Source organism: Nomascus leucogenys, chromosome 20 (genome assembly GCF_006542625.1).
Source record: "Nomascus leucogenys isolate Asia chromosome 20, Asia_NLE_v1, whole genome shotgun sequence".
In the NCBI taxonomy this organism is placed as follows: Eukaryota; Metazoa; Chordata; class Mammalia; order Primates; family Hylobatidae; genus Nomascus; species Nomascus leucogenys.
This window is the reverse complement of record NC_044400.1, coordinates 16,120,149-16,139,969: the sequence shown is the minus strand read 5'-3', so window position 1 is coordinate 16,139,969 and position 19,821 is coordinate 16,120,149. Positions and strand designations below refer to the sequence as shown.

The 19,821-nt window shown below is 46.6% G+C and overlaps 1 protein-coding gene across 2 annotated transcripts in view; it reads right to left on the bottom strand.

Moving 5' to 3' along the window:
* Positions 1–19,595, bottom strand: part of LCT (lactase) — a 54,378-nt gene extending 34,783 nt beyond the window's left edge. For both annotated transcript variants that reach the window (XR_004027345.1, XM_003267604.3), the window contains exons 1-4: positions 18,798–19,595; positions 11,531–11,610; positions 7,685–7,768; positions 1,699–1,801 (exon numbers count right to left, since the gene is read on the bottom strand). Coding sequence is in view for 1 of the 2 variants with exons in the window: in XM_003267604.3 (XP_003267652.1) it covers positions 1,699–1,801; positions 7,685–7,768; positions 11,531–11,610; positions 18,798–19,437 (907 nt within the window). In the remaining variant the exon portion in view is untranslated. The remainder of the gene's footprint in view (positions 1–1,698; positions 1,802–7,684; positions 7,769–11,530; positions 11,611–18,797) is intronic.
* Between the last annotated feature and the right edge of the window lie 226 nt (positions 19,596–19,821).

Genomic DNA, 19,821 nt, shown 5'->3' with positions numbered 1-19,821 from the left:
TCCAAGCAGTGGTTCCAAGTCCCTTTGGAAAATACCATGTGCTAAGGACTTTAAAAGCTTAGAAGTGAATTCTATTTACTTATTGCTTAAAAGTGGTTCTCAAACTTCAATGTGAATCAAAATCATCTGTAGAGCTTGTTAATACACAGGTTGCTGGTCCCACCCCGAGAGTGTCTGGTGCAGTAGGTCTCAAGTAGGGCTCAAGAATATGCATTTCTAATGAGCTCCCAGGTGATGCTAATGTTGATGCTGCTGGTCTGGGGACCACAACTTTGGGAACAATTGATTTAGAAGAACTCAAAGATCAGAAAGGAGTGGAATATTTTTTAAATTGTGGTCAAATATGCATAACCAGAAAAGGTACAATTTTAACCACTTAGAGAGAGGTGGGATCTAAGAACAGAAATTGTTATGCCGTCAAAGGTGAGTTCAGATAAGCATTATTAAATGGTATCTATGGATGAACTTCAGGGGCCCTGTGGAGCCAACCCAATGCTGGGAGGGGGTCCAGGTGTGCTATAGTTTGGATGTGGTTTGTCCCTACCAAAACTCATGTTAAAATTTAATTGCCAATGTAACATTGTTGAGAGGTTATGGGACTTTTAAGAGGCATTTGGGTCATGAGGGATCCACCCTCATGAAGGGATTAGTGCAGTCTCCAGGGAGAGTGAGTTCCCATTCTAGTGGGACTGGATTAGTTACCATAACAGTGGTTGTTATAAAGTGAGGCTGCTACTGGTGTTTCATCTATTTGCAGGCACTTCCTTCCCCTTCCACTTCTCTGCCAGGTTAGGATGCAGCATGAGGCCCTCACCAGAAGCTGACCAGATGTGGCTGGCTGATCTTGAACTTCCCAGTCCCCAGAACCATGAGCTAAATAAACCTTTTTTCTTTATAAATTACGCAGTCTAGAGTATTCTATTATAGCAACATACGACAGACTAAGACACAGTGGTAGAAAGAACACTACTGACTTCTCCCGTACTCTGGCCTATGGACAAGAGTGACAGACCTGAATATCAGGGCCCTCAGGCACATTCCCCTCTGCCCCTTCCTCCCTTCTTGCAGTCTCCAGTGACTGCCAGCCTCAATGCTGTCATAGACCCCACCTTTCCCCTGACTTGATTGGACCAGGAGCAGCCTCCTGATCCATGGCTAACAATCAGATTCACTTTCAAGAATTTGAACTAAGAGACACTAGGAAGATGGCCCTTGAGCTGTGAGTCTTACACTTGAAAAGTTCTTAGCATCTTGGTCAGGTACCCACCAGGGCCATGTGCAAACTGAGATAATGGGGACACAGAACAAGGGTAAGTAGAGAGGGCTGGCTGGAGAGAGAGGGGCATAGAAAAGCCCTGCCAAGAGGAGCAGAGATGAGGGACCTTGGAGGGAGAGGTAATAAAAGGAGGCAAAGATGAGTTTCCATGCTTACAACTCACAGCTGAGGCCTAACTATCTTTTTGTCCATAAGAGGCATCCTTGTGTAGAACCTCTCCCCTTTCTTGGGTCAATGGGGGATGGTTGCAAGGGACCATCAGTAGGAAGGCATAGTACACTAACTCAATCTACGGTGGGCTTTTAGACTAGCCTTCCTCCATGCTCCTCCTCCCATTGGAATCCCGGACTTTTAAGACTGCTACCCAGCACACCAGTGCACCAAATGTCACTCAAAACCTCTTCAGCCATGGCCCCACTCACCTTCAAAAAGGCTGAAAAGCAGCCTGGCTGGGTTCTTCATGGTGGAGGGGCAGTCCGGGAGTTTTAGGTTGAAGATGAAAACTTTCACTTTTGGCTCAATGGTCTGAAAAAGAGAAGGACCAGCAAGTGAACTGAAGCCTCCTGGAAAGCATCTTGATAACAGGGACAGAGTTTCAAGATGAGAAGCTGTGGCACTTACTCTGGCTTTGGAAATGACCTTTAACTATCTCAGTTAATTAAAGGAGCTGACTCTAGACTCTGAAGGAGAAAGATCTACAATTTTCAATAACATAGTCTACCTTACCCACCAACCCCCACCTTCACCTCTTCCTTCATCTCAGGCTTACAGGGCACCTCTTAGAGCCAGGCACGGTGTTAGGATCAGGAACAAGGCCACTGCTCACATCCAGAGCCTGTGCTACTTAAGAAGCTTAGTTAAGAGGCCACCATTGCCATATCTATGGATGTCTGGGATTTGCTTCAAAATAATCCAGTTTGGTTAGCTGTGTGTGGTGGTGCATGCCTGTAGTTCCAGCTACTTGGGAGGCTAAGCCAGGAAGATCGCTTGAGCCCAGGAGTTTAAGGCTGCAGTGAGCTATGATTGCACCACTGCACTCCAGCCTGGGTGACAGAGCAAGATCCTGTCTCTAAAAAAAGTTTAATTAAAAATCTAGTTTGGGAGATAGAAGTTATAGGTTAGGTGAAAGAAGATTAGCTATGAGCCAGTAATAGCTCTTGCAGCTGGAGATGGCTTCATAGGGGTTCATCATACTTTCTACTTTTGGATGTTAGAAATTTTCCAAAACAAAAAGTTACAGCAGCCCAGCGGGTGTGGTGGCTCACGCCTGTAATCCCAGCACTTTGGGAAACTGAGGTGGGCGGATCACCTGAGGTCAGGAGTTCGAGACCAGCCTGACCAACATGGCGAAACCCTGTCTCTATCAAAAATACAAAAATTAGCTGGGCTTGGTGGTGCATGCCTGTAATATTAGCTACTTAGGAGGCTGAGACAGGAGCATCGCTTGAACTCAGGAGACAGAGGTTGCAGTGAACCGCTACACTTCAACCTAGGCAATAAGAGCCAGGCTCCATCTCAAAAAAAAAAAAAAGTTATATTAGCTGTCATCATTAAAATGGAAGCCAATGTAATTTCCTCTCCTTATTTCTAGCCAGTATCAAGGAAAACGTCTCAGGGCTGACATGCTGTTTGACTTCATTTTAAATTACCTTTTTTGCAGGGGTTGGAGTTTGGTCATTTTACTCACAGTAACTTTTTCCTCCTCTGAGCAACTAAAAGCTACCAACAGATACCAACAGTAACCACTTTAAAAGGAGCCAGGCATAGTCTTTACTTTCTCATAGCCACCTATGACTTTCTTTACAGATGGGGAGTCAGAAGCTCGAGAGGCCGAGCGGGTTGCCCATGACTGCGCAGTTAGTGGAGCTGTGACTCCACACAGTCCTCATCCCTCCCTGTGCTGGGGGTCAATGCAGTGGGGACAAATGACCCAGGGTGGCGTGCTTAGGGAAGCAAGGGTTTTTTCTCCTTCCTGAAAGACGGATATGCCATGAGGCAGCCGGTGATGTCCCAGGGCTGGAGAGCTAGAGGAGCCTCGGTGGCCCCCAGGCTGCCTTCTGCCAAGCGGAGAACTCCCAGGGAGCACAGCTTTTTCTGATAAGTGGATGCGGGACCTCCTCCTGTGCCTCCTGCAGAACCGAGAACCCAAGGGTGTGCTGCAGCTCTTCACTGCTGGGCTCGAGGCTGTTCTCAGGCCCTCAGACAGCTGTGTGCCGTTGGGGAGTGGCCGCTGAGGGCCCCTGCAGCTCAGAGAGGGCTGTGCAGGTGCTCCGGGGAGAGGGTGGGAATGGGAGCAGGTGCCTGCTCCTCCCTGCCCTGCTTTCGCCCTCTTCCCTCACAGCCCACAGGAAGAGGCCCCTTCAAGGGGAGGGTGGGGTTCCGGGACAGGGAGGGAGGGGACACTGGGAAGGTGGGCAGCGCCATTCAGGCTCCTGTGGACACAACTCAGCCCCTGTCCTCAGGGCAGGCTCAGCTGTTCTTCCTGTCCTGGGTGTGGTAACTGTGCATGGGAAATGCTACCAGGCATGAGACACAATCCCAGGAACAGTGTCCTCTCCAGCTCAGGGGTTGTCAGCTGTCATTTCCGCATCTTTGAGGCTGCCTCTGAGGGGCCAACCCTACCCAAGGAAGTAAAAGGAATAGATAACCATTGCAGAGCATTTATAAACGGCTGCTAAGTTTGTCCAGAGAGAGTTTTACTATTTGGCTGGCCAGCTACAGACTGAAGTTTCAGTGCTTTACCCAGAGACTGGTAGAAGTGTCTTGAAAATGTGGTAGCCAGGTGCAGTGGCTCATGCCTGTAATCTCAGCACTTTAGGAGGTCAAGGGGGGCGGTGAATCACTTGAGGCCAGGAGTTCGAGACCAGCCTAGCCAACATGGTGAAACACCGTCTCTGCTAAAAAAAAAAAAAAAAAAAAAAAAGCCAGGCATGGTGGCGGACACCTGTAGTCCAAGCTACTTGGGAGGCTAAGGCGGGAGAATTGCTTGAACCCCGGAGGTGCAGGTTGAAGTGAGCCGAGATCATGCCACGGGGCACTCCAGCCTGGGTGACAGAGCGAGACTCCATCTTAAAAAAAGTGTTGTGATGGAAAAAGGGAAGAGACTGAAAATCACATCCTCAAGTACCAGCCATGCAGTGCCTCTGCTGACTGCCTGTCAGAGGCTCGCCGCCTCCGCACAACAGAGATGGTTTTAAAATGGCAGCTGTGTCTGAACTCATTAGCCTAGCAACAAGCTCTGGTTTAATTCCATGAGGGGGACAAAAGGCAGCTTTAGTCATCACAGGCACAAGCAGACCTTGAAGACACTAGAGTGCTATGTAAGGCCCAGAAACCTTGTCAGCCAGCCCACAAGCACAGGCCCTGGGTAGCAAGCAAGTTTAGGTTCAGGTGAGGCATTCACAAAAACAACTGAAATTGATCATATGTGATTTAAAAAATACCACCCTCATTATCATGTTCCCAACCCTTGGACTTCTTTTTCTTTCTTTTTTTTTTTTTTTTTTTTTTTTTTGAGACAAGTCTCTCTCTGTCCCCTGGGCTGGAGCGCAGTGGTGCCATCTCGGCTCACTGCAACCTTCACCTCCCGGGTTCAAGCGATTGTTGTGCCTCAGCCTCCCAAGGAGCTGGGAATACAGGTTCGTGACACTATACTTGGTTAATTTTTGTATTTTTAGTATAGACGGAGTTTCGCCATGTTGGGCAGGCTGGTCTTGAACTCCTGGCCTCAAGTGATCTGCCTGCCTCAGCCTCCCAAAGTGCTGGGATTACAGATGTGAGACTTATGTTTCTTTTGAAGAGACAGTGTGGTGTCTTAGAATGAGAAAGCCCTGGTTCAAATCCCAACCCTGGAGCTCACCACCTTGGTTATGTTGTTTAAACCTGCTGGGCGCGGTGGCTCACGCTTGTAATCTCAGCACTTTGGGAGGCTGAGGCGGGCGGATCACAAGGTCAGGAGAGCGAGACCACGGTGAAACCCCGTCTCTACTAAAAATACAAAAAATTAGCCGGGCGTGGTGGCGGGCGTCTGTAGTCCCAGCTACTCGGAGAGGCTGAGGCAGGAGAATGGCGTGAACCCGGGAGGCGAGCTAGCAGTGAGCCGAGATTGCGCCACTGCACTCCAGCCTGGGTGACAGAGGGAGACTCTGTCTCAAAAAAAAAAAAAAAAAAAAAAAAAAAAAAAAAAAAAAATTGTTTAAACCTCAGAGTGTGTTTGGAGGGGTTGAGATGATGTAAGGATGAAGTGCCTCCCAGGTGTCTAGGATAAGCAAGCACTAAAATTATATAGCTGTTACTCAGATGTCTTTGTGGCTGCATCTGTCACCTTTGATTAGATCAGTGGTCCCCAACATTCTTGGCACCAGGGACCGGTTTCGTGGAAGACAATTTTTCCACAGACTTGGGGGAGGTAGGGGGGATGATTTGAGGATGAAACTGTTCCACCTCAGATTATCAGGCATTAGATTCTCATAAGGAGCACGCAACCTGGATCCCTCGCATGTGCAGTTCACAATAGGGTTTGTGCTCCTATCTAATAGGGCCGCTAATCTGACAGGAGGTGGAGCTCAGGTGGTAATGCTTGCTCGCCTGCCACTCACCTCCTGCTGTGCAGCCAGGTTCCTAACAGGCCATGGACCAGTACTGGTGCTCCGCCTGGGGGCTGGGGACCCCTGAATTAGATCATCTTATTATTTGTAGATAACAAAAGCAGCAGTGTCTACTACACAGACAGCTAGAAACACACAGACACTGGGATTGGACTGGTGCTAATTTGTCCATTTCAAACACTCTGCCTCAGGTAAAATGGAGGGTCCATGTAGCTGAAGCTTAGTTTGACATTCCTGAGCTTGGCCTTTTATTTTTATTTTTAATTTTTATTTTTGAGATGGAGTCTCGCTCTGTCACCAGGCTGGAGTGCAGTAGTGAAATCTTGGCTCTCTGCAACCTCCGCCTCCCAGGTTCAAGTGATTCTCCTGCCTCCACCTCCCAAGTAGCTGGGACTACAGGTGCGTGCCACCATGCCCATCTAATTTTTGTATTTTTAGTAGAGATGGGTTTTCACCATGTTGGCCAGGATGGTCTTAATCTCTTGATCTCATGATCCACCTACCTCGGCCTCCCAAAGTGCTGGGATTACAGGCATGAGCCACTGTGCCCGGCCAAATTTGGCCTTTAAAGGGATAATTCGTCAGGTAAACCATCCTCCTTGGTGATGGAGATGGTGGGATTCAAAACCACAGGTGAGTGTAGGGGGCTGCTCTGCCTGCCTCATGGGAGGCACAGGATGAAAGCAGCAGGGAGGGGCTTTGTGCCAAAACCTGCAGAGGCAGGAGGTCCAAAGTGGGTGCATTCCAGTGGCCAGACATCCTTGGAAAGGCCCACAGGAAGGCAGCTCTCCAGGGTTATAGGAATACTGCCAGCACTCAGAAGGTGCAGGAGAAAACATGGGCACCATCAGATAGACCTTGTCATGGGGGAATAGTTGGGACTCTAGGGAATGAAGCAAGTAAGTCACACAGCAGTGACCAAGCCTAAGAGAGAAACCTGGTAGTTGGATAGGAGGCTCCTAACATACTTTCTCTAATGAGCCCACACCATTAGACTTGAGAAAAGAAGTATCGGGTAGAGAAGGGAGTCCTGAGCTTACTGGAAGGTCCAGACAGCTGGGATCTGATTTAGTAGACCTGGGTGTGAAATGTTTGTTTTTTTAAAAATGTGGTAAAATAGACATAAAGAAGAAATTTACGGGCCAGGTGTGGTGGCTCACGCCTGTAATCCCAGCACTTTGGGAGGCCGAGCCGGGCGGATCACTTTAGGTCAGGAGTTTGAGACCAACATGACCAACATGGTGAAACCTTGCCTCTACCAAAAATACAAAAATTAGCCAGGCGTGTTTGTGTGTTCCTGTAATCTCAGCTACTGGAGAGGGTGAGGCAGGAGAATCGTTTGAACCCGGGAGGCAGAGGCTGCAGTGAGCCAAGATCACGCCACTGCACCCCAGCCTGGGCAACCGAAGAAGACTCTGTCTCAAAAAAAAAAAAAAAAATTACCATCATAACCATTAAATGTATAGTTCAGTGGCATTAAGTAGACGCTCATCGTTATGCAACCATCACTCCCATTGATGAGTTGCCTTTTTAAAACTCAGAATGAACCCTAGAATCTCAATTCTCAGCAGATTTCTACACAAGCAAGCAGAGGATCTATATAAATACTCACCTTAACAAGCTAACCCTCGTATCCCTTCTAGGAAAGACTGCCTAACGGAAATCTCCCCAGACACAACTCAGCCGTCTCTGACTGTTGATGGAAGTTCAGTTTATGCAGTAGCCAAAGCATTAAATGTCTAATCTGCTCTCTGAAACCTTCGCCACATTCATCATCAATGTGGAAAAGGGCTCAAATTACCTGCAATTTACTCAGCTTCTGCCGCAGACTTGCCTCATTTTGGCATTCATAAGACAAATCAAGAGAGAGGAAATCGACCGCATCCTGGAAATAGTAAATAGGGTCATTAGAGCCTAAGCAGTGTCAAGACTAAGAGCCTCTCAGAAGTATGCTTTTTTGTTTCTCCCCTTATCACTAAACCAAATACTCCAAAGTGGGATTTTCCAAAGGAAAAGACAGAGATGGAATGAGAAAGTGTGTGTGTGTGTGTGTGTGTGTGTGTGTGTGTGTGTGTGTGGAGGGTGGTGGGGGCTGCCTGTGCCAGTATGTTGTTGGGAATGCATCACCTATGTGCTCAACCGTGTGCCTCTGTGCTCAGCACACAGAAAGCACGTAGTGTTGATGGCTAAATGAATGGGTGAAGGAGTGTGTATGCCAGAAATGGGAGGCAGCTAGAGGCCAGTGCTGCCCCTGGCGCTTCTTCCGCAGACCCTCACACTTGGCCAGGATGGGGGTGGTGGAGCCTTCAGCCACGCATGGCTCCACAGTCATCCCTGTGATCCTACTGGGTTTTTGGTTTTAGTTTTAATTTCAGGCCACCGTTTGAAGTCCATTCCCAGTTATCCCTAGCCAGGCCAAGAGCTAGGGCCTGTGGAGTACGTGTTGGGGACTTCCTCGTTAGCAGAGCACAACCCTCATGGTCCTGGTTGTCGACACCCCCATCCACACTTCTGATGAGGATGTTCCCTCTGCCCTGTCTCTGGCCTGCATGTGCTCAAAGAACTTCAGATTCAGAGAGTCTACACAGGACCATGCCAACACCCTCAATGCTGCGCTCCCCTCCACGAGCCTGGCTGGCCGTACCTGTCTACCCTTGGCCTGATTAGATCATTACCTGTCTTATCCCTCCCACTGATCATCTGCTTCTTCAAGTCAAGGACTAATGGTTACTGTCACCTGGTCAGAACCAAGTGCTCTGTGAATGCCTAGTGTTCCATTATTGGAATGCTAAGCCTGTGGAAATTACTTATATCCTACTGCTCAAGGTCTTCGCTAAGGTCTGATTGCAAAAGTTCAAAAAATTGCAACCTCAGGCATAAATGGGTTAATAAGTGGTTCACTACTGGCTCCCTGTTTCTTTCTCAGTCAAGTTGTCATCAGTATTCACTAAAGACCACACTGGCAGGTATCACTCCAGCATTCCCTGCCCACCCTCACAGCTCTTGCTTATGTCTGTCAGTTCTGCATAAAACATTGTCACTGAGTTCCTAACTCTGAAAGTCACACTGTGCTGGGATGGTGGGTAGGGATTCACATTTAGAGATAAATAATATCCACAGAGGTTTACACCTTTAATAGGGGGGGTTAGCAAATGCACCAATCACACGAGGAGAAGGCAGAAATTTAGAAGTGCTGTAAGAAGCCCACACCAGTGGTTCTCAGGCCTTGCTGGGGATTAGACTCACCTGGGGACTTGGGACGCCTGTGCAGGCCCAGGTGGGTCCCACCACATTAAGTTTTGGTCTCCGTGCTCTCTCCTAGCTCTCTAGGTGGTTCTGATGCCCACTTGAGCTTGGGAACTACTGGTCTAAAGCAATGGCTAAGGGTCCGGGTGGGAAGAGAGCGCATCAGGGTGAGTGAGGGAGTGTTACTGAGCACGGCCTCCGCTGGAGAGCACAGTTATGTATACATTAACAATGGAGAAAATTTTGCTGGAAGGAGATTTGAGGAAGGCAGGAAGACAGGAAGGACGTCCAGTAGGGGATGCAGGAGGGTAGGAAGCAAGCATAGCACTCACATGGGCAAAATAGGAGGTGAGGCCAGAGAGAGAGAGAGAGAGAGATGCCCACATGTTCATGCACTAGAGGGTCCTGTCGGATTTGTCCCACTCGGGAGTATGGCTTCCCAGCAGGTAACTGGTCAGAACTGTGCTTTTGGGAGATTACCCAGAAGCGTTGCACAGCATGGACTGGGGCAGAGAGACCAGGACAAAGGCTATTTCTCGACAAGCATTTTTCTGATCAGCACTTTGGTCTCCTGCGTTCGTAACTGATAGCAGTTATCGCCCTCTGTAAACTAATTTAGGTGCCATTCTGGCCGTGCAATCAGCCTGGGAGTTGTCCCTCCAGAACCTTATCAGGTCTTGGTTCCATCGTGTTTGAACTGGAAAATCTGAAGACCGGACCCTGACTCCTGGGGCCCCCAGCAACGCATGGACGCCAACGAGCAGCACAGCATCTCTACAGTGCCAGGGCGATGCTGCAGAACTATGCAGCGGTGGTTCCCATGGCTTCCAGACTGCCCAGCTGCCCAAGGCGGCCCGAAGCTGTTCACTTCCCAGATTATTTTAATTTTTCTTTTAAAAATTATAGTTAAAGGCCGGCGCAGTGGCTCAAGCCTGTAATTCCAGCACTTTGGGAGGACGAGGCAGGTGGATCACCTGAGGTCAGGAGTTCGAGACAAGCCTGACCAACATGGTGAAACCCCATCTCTACTAAAAATACAAAATTAGCCGGGCGTGGTGGCGCAAGCCTGTAATCCCAACTACTTGGGAGGCTGAGGCAGGAGAATTGCTTGCATCCAGGGAATAGAGGTTGCAGTGAGCCGAGATCGTGCCACTGCACTCCAGCCTGGGCAACAAGAATGAAACTCCACCTCAAAAAAAAAAAAAAATATAAAATATAAATTACAGGCCGGGCGCGGTGGCTCACGCTTGTAATCCCAGCACTTTGGGAGGCCGAGGTGGGCGGATCACGAGGTCAGGAGATCAAGACCACGGTGAAACCCCGTCTCTATTAAAAATACAAAAAATTAGCCGGGCGTGGTGGCGGGCGCCTGTAGTCCCAGCTACTTGGAGAGGCTGAGGCAGGAGAATGGCGTGAACCCGGGAGGCGGAGCTTGCAGTGAGCCGAGATGGCGCCACTGCACTCCAACCTGGGTGACAGAGCGAGACTCCATCTCAAAAAATTTAAAAAAAAAAAAAAATATATATATATATAGATATATAAATTACAGTTAAAAAGCGATAGTTGGCTGGGTGTGGTGGCTCATGCCTGTAATCCTGACACTTTGGGAGGCTGAGGTGGGAGGATTGCTCAAGGCCAGGAGTTGGAAGTAGAGGCTTCAGTGAGCTGTGATCATGCCACTGCACTCTGGCCTGGGTGACAGAGCAAGACCCCAAGACACTGTCTCTAAAAAAAAAATAAAAATAAAAAAAAGTGATAGAGGATATATGCACATTTGTAATTTTTTTTTTTTTCATGACCGGGTCTTGCTGTGTCACCTAGGCTGGAGTGCAGTGACATGATCACAGTTCACTGCAGCCTTGACCTCCAGGGCTCAAGCGATCCTCCCACCTCAGCCTCCCAAGCAGCTGGGACTACAGGCATGCATCACCATGCCTTGCTAATTTTTGCATTTTTAGTAGAAAGGGAGTTTTGCCATGTTGCCCAGCCTGGGCTCGAACTCCTGGGCTCAAATAACCCTCCCATCTCCGCCTCCCAAAATGCTGGGATTACAGACGTGAGCCACCGTGTTTGGCCAGGTGCACATTTTTGAAAAACCCCTTTACCCTAGTACCTGTTTTGCCATAATCTCATCTCTTCTCCTATAAGCTATTTTGGACTCAAAAATCAGAGCCAGCAGAAGCAGGTGGCTCCTTCCTGCAGGGAAGCGGATACTTGACCAAGCAGGAGCTGCAGCTTCAAAATTTTGTTTTCAAGGTAATTATGAACCTGGAGAATGTACACCACTCATTCTGAGGCATTTACAGAAATGTCAAACCAATAGACCAAAACTTCTTGTTTTTAAAAAATTAAAATCAAACTCTCCTGAGATGTTACAGGTATATTTTTGGGCTGCTGTCACCTGACCAAGCGCAGATATGGGTGGTTCTAGCAGGAGCTCCGGGATATCTTCAGCTCGCAGGACAACAGAGAGTTTCCCACCTGAAACCAACCAGAGACATGAACAGCAGGTGAGCGAGGGCAGGAGGCTCTGAGTGCGGAAATCACTGGGGGATTCATTTCCTATGGACCCGAAGAAATCATCCAAATGACTTTACTCTAGCTGAAAGATTTTAGAAGACAAGGTGGCTTAAAAAAATAATGTTCCTTTAGAGAGTGTTTTGTGAAAATCAGGACTATGAAATACAGAGCAGTTGGAAAGTTGGCAAGGAGAGAACTCCTTCCTAAACTTTTTTTTTTTTTTTTGAGACGGAGTCTCCCTCTGTCACCCAGGCTGGAGTGCAGTGGCGCCATCTCGGCTCACTGCAAGCTCCACCTCCTGGGTTAATGCCATTCTCCTGCCTCAGCCTCCCGAGTAGCTGGGACTACAGGTGCCCGCCACCACGCCTGGCTAATTTTTTGTATTTTTAGTAGAGCTGGGGTTTTACCGTGTTAGCCAGGATGGTCTCAATCTCCTGACCTCGTGATCCGCCCGCCTCGGCCTCGCAAAGTGCTGGGTTTACAGGCGTGAGCCACTGCAACTGGCTTTTTTTTTTTTTTTTTTGAGACAGCGTCTTGCTGTCGCCCAGGCTGGAGTGCAGTGGTGCAATCTCGGCTCATTGCAGTCTCTGCCTCTCAGGCTCAAAATCTTCCTGTCTCAGCCTCCTGAGTAGCTGGGACTACAGGCATGTGCTTCCATGCCTGGCTAGTTTTTAAATTTTTTGTAGAGCTATGGTGTCATTATATTTTCCAGGCTGATCTCAAACTCCCGGGCTCAAGCACTTCTCCAGCCTCGGCCTCCCAAAGTGCTGAGATTACAGGCATGAGCCACTGCGCCCATTCCTAAACTTCTTTTTAAAGTCAGGGTGCTCTCAGGAAACTGCTGTTCCCTGATTCTTATTCATGGGAAAACATCAATACAGCCCCTACTGGGCATTGAGGAGAGAAACAAGGAAATATAAGCATGTGTGGCTTGTACCCACTTGCTTTGACATTGGATGATGTAACAGTGGTTCTCAAACTGTTGTGTGCATCACAATTACCTACCGAGATTGTTAAAATGCCAATTTCAGGCCGGGCATGGTGGCTCATGCCTGTAATCCCAGCACTTTGGGAGGCCGAGGTGGGTGGATCACTTGAGGTTAGGAGTTTGAGACCAGCCTGGGTGACATAGTGAAACCCCGTCTCTACTAAAAATACAAAAATTAGGCGTGGTGGAGTGAGCCTGTTATCCCAGCTACTTGGGAGGCTGAGGCAGGAGAATTGCTTGAACTCGGGAGACAGAGGTTGCAGTGAGCCTAGATGGCACCACTGCACTCCTGCCTGGGCGCAGAGTGAGACTCCATCTCAAAAAGAAAAAAAAATGCCGATTTCAGGCCCTGCCCTCAGAGATTCAGAGTCAGCAGAGTAGAGTGGGCCCAGGCGCATACATTTTAACACACTTCTTGGGGGATTCCGATACAATGGTCCTCAAACCATAATTTGAGAAACACTGTGTGGAGCTGGGATGGCTCAGCCGTTCTGTGTTGCTATCGATGGATATAAATTTTCAACCCATATTGGATGTTCCTTGAGGAGCAAAACTTAAACATTTATTTAATCCCTCCAAGTATCAAGCTTAGGACTGGGTGGATAGAAAGTGCTCAGACCTGTGATTTGGAAACACGAAACAAAAATGGAATAAAACTGGAGTTTCAGATTTTAACAATAGGACCATATGGCTGTCTTCTCACTTTCATCCAAATTCTCTGCAGGAGGAAGATATATCCTCCACCAATGAAACCACCACAAACAACCATTACCAACTACAATGGTGCTTATTTTGATAAGCATAATGAATCTTTGAAATCCTTCTGAGCATGGAATATCACTCAGAGATATTTAGTTCTGATTCTGACAAGATAACGTTTCCCAGTTATTTAATGGTTGTGCCCCATGGATCCGTTTGACATTCCACAGATTTCCAGACTTCAGACCATCATCACTTCCGCAGATTAAACCACTAATCTACTTCAGCGTTTCTATACATTTGCCTATTCGGGACATTTATTGTAAATGTAAATGTAAATTGTAAATGTAAATATGTGGTTGTGACTGGCTGCTTTCACTAGCATGTTTTCAAGGTTCATCTGTGTTGTATCATATACCAGAACTTCTTTCTGGCCAAGCACGGTGGCTCACAGCTGTAATCCCAGCACTTTGGGAGGCCGAGGTGGGAGGATCACTTGAGGTCAGGAGTTCGAGACCAGCCTGGCTGACATGGTGAAACCCCGTCTCTACTAAAAATACAAAAAAATTAGCCGGGCGGGGTAGTGCATGACTGTGGTGCCAGCTACTTGGGAGGCTGAGGCAGGAGAATTAATTGAACTCAGGAAGTGGAGGTTGCAGTGAGCCAAGATCGCAACACTGTACTCCAGCTTGGGCGACAGAGCAAGACTCTGTCTAAAAAATAAATAAATAAATTAAAGAATTTCTTTCTTTTTATTACTAAATAATATTCTATTGTATGGATACATTAAGATCACATTTTATTTATCCATCAGCTGATGGTCATTAGGTATTTCCACTTTTGGGTTTTATGAATAACACTGCTATGAATGTTTGTGTACACATTTTTGTTTGGATATTTGTTCAATTCACTTGGATCTATACCTAGAAGAGGAATTGTTAAGCCATATGTTAACTCTAAAGTTTGAGGAAACACTGGGCTGTTTTCCAAAGTGGGTGCACCGTTGTTTATGGCCCCAGCAGTGTACACAGGTTCCATTCACTCCACAGTGTCACCAGCGCTGTTATTGCCTGTCTTTTTAATTATAGCCCTCCTCGTAGGTGTGAAGCGGTATTCTGTTCTATTTTAATTGTTGGATTAAGTAGTTGGTTCATTGGCGTTTCTTATAGTTCTTTTTTTTTTTTTACTTTTAACCAAGCTATGTTATATAACATTTTTGATGTATATTAAATAATACATTTTTAAGAGAATAGTAAGTCTATAGGATTGGACTTAGAAGGGAAGTGAGAATGAGGGAGAGGGAAGAAAAACCACTTTTTAAAATAGTAAGGAGACTGAAAAAGAGAATTATTCTGTCTTGCATGATATTGGGGACAGATATTTGGGGAAACAAAATGAAGGGAAGAAAATAAGCAGAAGGAAAGAAGGAAGATATGAGTTTAAAAAGAAAGTCTTTAGTCACCTGATGGAAAGTAAAAATAAAATATGGAAAACATTTAAATAAACGTGTACATATAGTTTTATAATTTAAAGAATTTTGTGGCATCCACCCTCAAAATAAGATTTTTCTTTGAGATTATATTGTCTTTCCTTCTTTCTTTTGTTATTTTTCAATCCCTCTTCTGTAGTCTTTCACTCTTTTTTGTTTTCTTTTCTTTTCTTTTCCCTTTCTTTCTCTCTCTCTTTCTGTCTTTCCTTTTTTTTTTTTTTTTCTCAGCGTCTGGCTCTGTTGCCTAGGCTGGAGTGCAGTGGTGTGATCTTGGCTCACTGCGTGATCTTGGCTCACTGCAGCTTCTGCTGCCCAGGTTCCAGCGATTCTCTCACCTCATCCTCCCTTGTAGCTGGGATTACACATGCATACCACCACCCCTGGCTAATTTTTGTGATTTTTTTTTTTTTTTTTTTTGGTGGAGATGGGGTTTTCGCCATGTTGGCCAGGCTAGTCTTGAACTCCTGAGCTCAAACAGGCTGCCCACCTCAGCCTCCCAAAGCACTGGGGTTACAGATGTGAGCCACTGTGCCTCGTCTCATTCTTTCAAAGTTTATTTTACTCAGAGTTTCTTCAGTAGGATTGGAGCCAACACACATCTCTGTGTTTATTTGCTGACCCGCCCCAAGACAGGCTCTGCAATGAGCGCAGTGGTTCTTCTTCATGGCGCTCCTAGGTTCAGGAAACTGTCTCCATGTCCACAGCTCCGCTCTCCCTCAGACTGGGCCCCTTTCCTCTTTCTGGAGCCTGCTGTCTCCCTGCATTCCCAACTGCTCAAATGGTGGCCCAGGAACAGCCCTCCTGGCAACTCTGTCTAAAATACCCCCAGCCACTCTCACACTTTCTTCCCTTACCCATTCTTTAAAAAAAAAATCGTGATAAAATACACATAACAGAAAAAGTACCATCTTAACTATCTTTTTTTAATTTTTTTTTTTTTTTTGAGATGGAGTCTCGCTCTGTCACCCAGGCTGGAGTGCAGTGGCGCAATCTCAGCTCACTGCAAGCTCTGCCTCCCGGGTTCACGCCATTCTCCTGCCTCAGCCTCCTGAGTAGCTGGGACTACAGGGGCCCGCCACCACTCCGGCTAACTTTTTGTATTTTTAGTAGAGACGGAGTTTCACCGGGTTAGCCAGGATGGTCTCGATCTTCTGACCTCGTGATCTGCCCACCTTGGCCTCCCAACGTGCTGGGATTACAGGCGTGAGCCACCGCGCCCGGCCATCTTAACTATTTTTAAGTGCACAGTTCAGTATTATTAAGTATATTCACATTGTTGTGCAACCAATCTCCAGAACTTTTTCATTTTTCCGAACAGAAACTCTACCCCCATTAAAGAGCTCTCCATTTCTCCCCTACCCCAGCCCCTGGCCTCTGCCATTCTCCTTCCTCTGTCCATGAATTCGACTGCTCTAGTTTCCTCCTATACATGGAATCATACAGCGTTTGTCTTTTTGTGTCTGGCTTATTTCACATAGCATAATGTCCTCAAGGTTCATCCATGTTGTAGCATGTGACGACTTCTTCCCTTTTTAATAAATGTGGAGTAATATTCCATTTTATGTCTATGCCACGTCTTGTTTATCCATTCATCCATCAGTGGATATCTGGGTTGCTTCCACCTTTTGGCTATTGTGAATAAGGCGGCTACGATGTCCTAGCTTCTTTTTTATTTATTTATTTATTTTTGAGACAGAGTCTCGCTCTTGTCGCCCAGGCTGGAGTGCAATGGCACAATCTCGGCTCACTGCAACCTCCACCTCCCAGGTTCAAGCGATTCTCCTGCCTCAGCCTCCTGAGTAGCTGGGACTACAGACACGTGCTACCACGCCTGGCTAATTTTTTGTATTTTTAGTAGAGACGGGGTTTCACCGTGTTAGCCAGGATGATCTCAATCTCCTGACCTCGTGAGCCGCCCGCCACAGCCTCCCAAAGTGCTGGGATTACAGGCATGAGCCACCACGCCTGGCCTTATTTTATTTTTTTGTTTAAGGCCGGGCGTGGTGGCTCACGCCTGTAATTCCAGCACTTTGGGAGTCCAAGGCAGGCGGATCACCTGAGCTCAGAAGTTTGAGTCCAGCCTGGCCAACACAGTGAAACCCCATCTCTACTAAAAATACAAAAATTAGCCAGATGTGGTGGTGCATGCCTGTAATCCCAGCTACTGGGAAGGCTGAGGCAGGAGAATTGCTTGAACTCGGGAGGCGGAGGTTGCAGTGAGCCGATATCACACCACTGCACTCCAGCCTACACAAGAGAGTGAGACTCCATCTCAAAAAAAAAAAAAAAAAAAAAAAAGAAGAAAAAAATGTTTAACATGTCTATAATCAAATACATGCAAATTAACAAGAGATGAAAATAAGTTGTTTTCAGCTGTCAAATTAGTAATAAAATATAGCATTTGAAACTGACAGAATGGGGTCAGAAGAGTAATTTTATAACTTTGTATAAATGATTACAACTTTTCTGGAAAATAATCTAGTACCATGCTTTAAAATCTTAAAGAATGCAGATCTTTTCACCTAGTAGTTTCAATTCTAAGACTCTGTCAGAAAGAATTTATCAGAAGGTGGGAAATAGTTTATAGATAGGAATGTCATTGCAACATAACTTGTAACTAGTGAAAAGTAGAATAAACATACAAAAATAAGGAAAATACCTTAAACTTTATGCTCCATTTATACAATGGGAACCTAAAAGACCATTGAAAGTTATGCTTTCAAGTTTTTGTTTTGTTTTAAGCAATACTATTCCAGCACTGGAGTAAATTATTATATTATTTTAGAGATGGTGGCTCTCTATGCTGCCCAGGCTGGTCTCCAACTCCTGGCCTCAAGCAATCCCCCTGCCTTGGCCTCCTAATGTGCGGGGATTACAGGCATGAGCCACCACACCTGGCTCAAGTTTTTAATAAAATGAGAATATAGTCATAAACTATGTTAAAATGAAAAAGTAGAACACAGAAGTATATATATATCAGGTACTATATATATAAATATGTATGTATATGGTATATAATAAAAACAAGAAAGCATATATAATCCAAAATTGATTCTCAAAATTGGTGTACCTAACATACATTTAGGGAATTGATTATAATCACAAATGTCCTGGTTCAGCCTAGGCCTACAGATCAGAACTTCAAGTCCCATTAGGAGGCAGGAATGTGAACAGTTACAGTTGTGCTCTCCTCATCCTGTGGTATATAATTGTTTCATCTTGTATTTGTCTGTCTCCCAAGCTGGAATGTAAGCTCCAATTAAGACATGTAAGTATAGGGGAGCTGAGGGGGAAGGACAGGAAACCATGAAACTTTGCCTCCAAGTCAGGGTAGCAGGACATAGACGGAAAGAAGACAGAAAGACAATCTGCTTGCACAACTCAAGACAGGGCAAGGGTACTTCAAAGATATATGTGTGTGTATATAAATATATATATATATATATATATATATATTTTTTTTTTTTTGAGATTGTGTCTTGCTCTGTCGCACAGGCTGTAGTACAGTGGCATGATTTCGGCTGACTGCAACATCTGCCTCCTGGGTTCAAGCAATTCTCCTGCCTAAGTCTCCCGACTAGCTGGGATCACAGGCGCCTGCTACCATCCCTGGCTAATTTTTGTATTTTTAGTAGAGACGGGGTTTTGCCATATTGGCCAGGCTGGTCTCGAACTCCTGACTTCAAGTGATCCGCCCACCTCGGCCTCCCAAACTGCTAGGATTACAGGCGTGAGCCACTGCACCTGGCCTCAAAGATATTTTTCAAAGGAAATGCTGAGCGTTTTGCCATGTTAGCTACCCCTTCCTATCGCCAGTGGGAAATCAATACAACATTAATTTCTCCCTATGCGCAGACATAAGAGGACTGCTGAAGGTGAGTAGGGAGAAATGTCGAATCTGCTCTAAGGAGGATGGGGAAGGTGTGTGGTGAAGGCTGCCGAGGGGTCACCATCAGGTCAATGTGTACTCACCCTGAGAAGCATAGTTTTCGTGGTAAACCTCATAGGCTTTTCTGTGGGCATCACTGAGGGTCTGGAGTTGTGACGCTCTTGATTCCTGGTGGGGAAGCTCCTTGATCACTTCCTCCAAGTCACTGAAGGTGAACCAGATCCCAACTAGGTCCCCGAAGGAGTGGAAGGCGAATGTGGCATAGTTGGCGAAGAGGTCAGCGAAGGCTTCAGTTCTCTGGAGGGTGCTGGCAGGGAGGGTCTGGTGGTGCAGGATGACCATGGGCTGAAGCCGTGCAGTCTTGAGGGCCTCCAGGAGTCGCCGGTAGCACTGCACTGTTTTCTCGTCTGGATTCTGGGTGCTTCCTGCTGGGAGGAGCTGTGCCCATGATAGAAATACCTTATAGTGGGTGATCTGACTGGCATGGAGACTGCTGAAGTATTCTGGCAGGAAAGCGGGCAGTGGCTGGTGACAAACATACATGTCTTTGTCCCCTGCTACAAAGTTAGAACTCTGGTCTCCCAGGAGACCACTCAGGTTGTGCAGCAAATCATTGGTTAGAGGACCAGCGGTGGAAATGAAATTTCTATCAGACTCCCAGTCTGACCCCCAGCATGAAAAACTTAGCAGGGCAATAAAGACTACATGCCAAGACAGCTCCATTTTCTAGGAACTGTTAGGAGGTCTGTGGAACCCTTACTTTATAACTACAACTAAGGTTGTAAAATACTAAGTGATAATTAAGACTTAATATTTAACTGGGTTATCTATGATCACAAAATCAGTACACGGTTCACTAATGCAATATTTAAAAACGCAAAGATCAGGGCTGGGCACGGTGGCTCACACCTGTAATTCCAGCACTTTGGGAGGCCGAGGCGGGCGGATCACGAGGTCAGGATATCGAGACCGTCCTGGCTAACACGGTGAAACCCCATCTCTACTAAAAATACAAAAAATTAGCCGGGCATCGTGGCATGCGCCTGTAGTCCCGGCTATTCAGGAGGCTGAGGCAGGAGAATCACTTGAACCCGGGAGGCGGAAGTT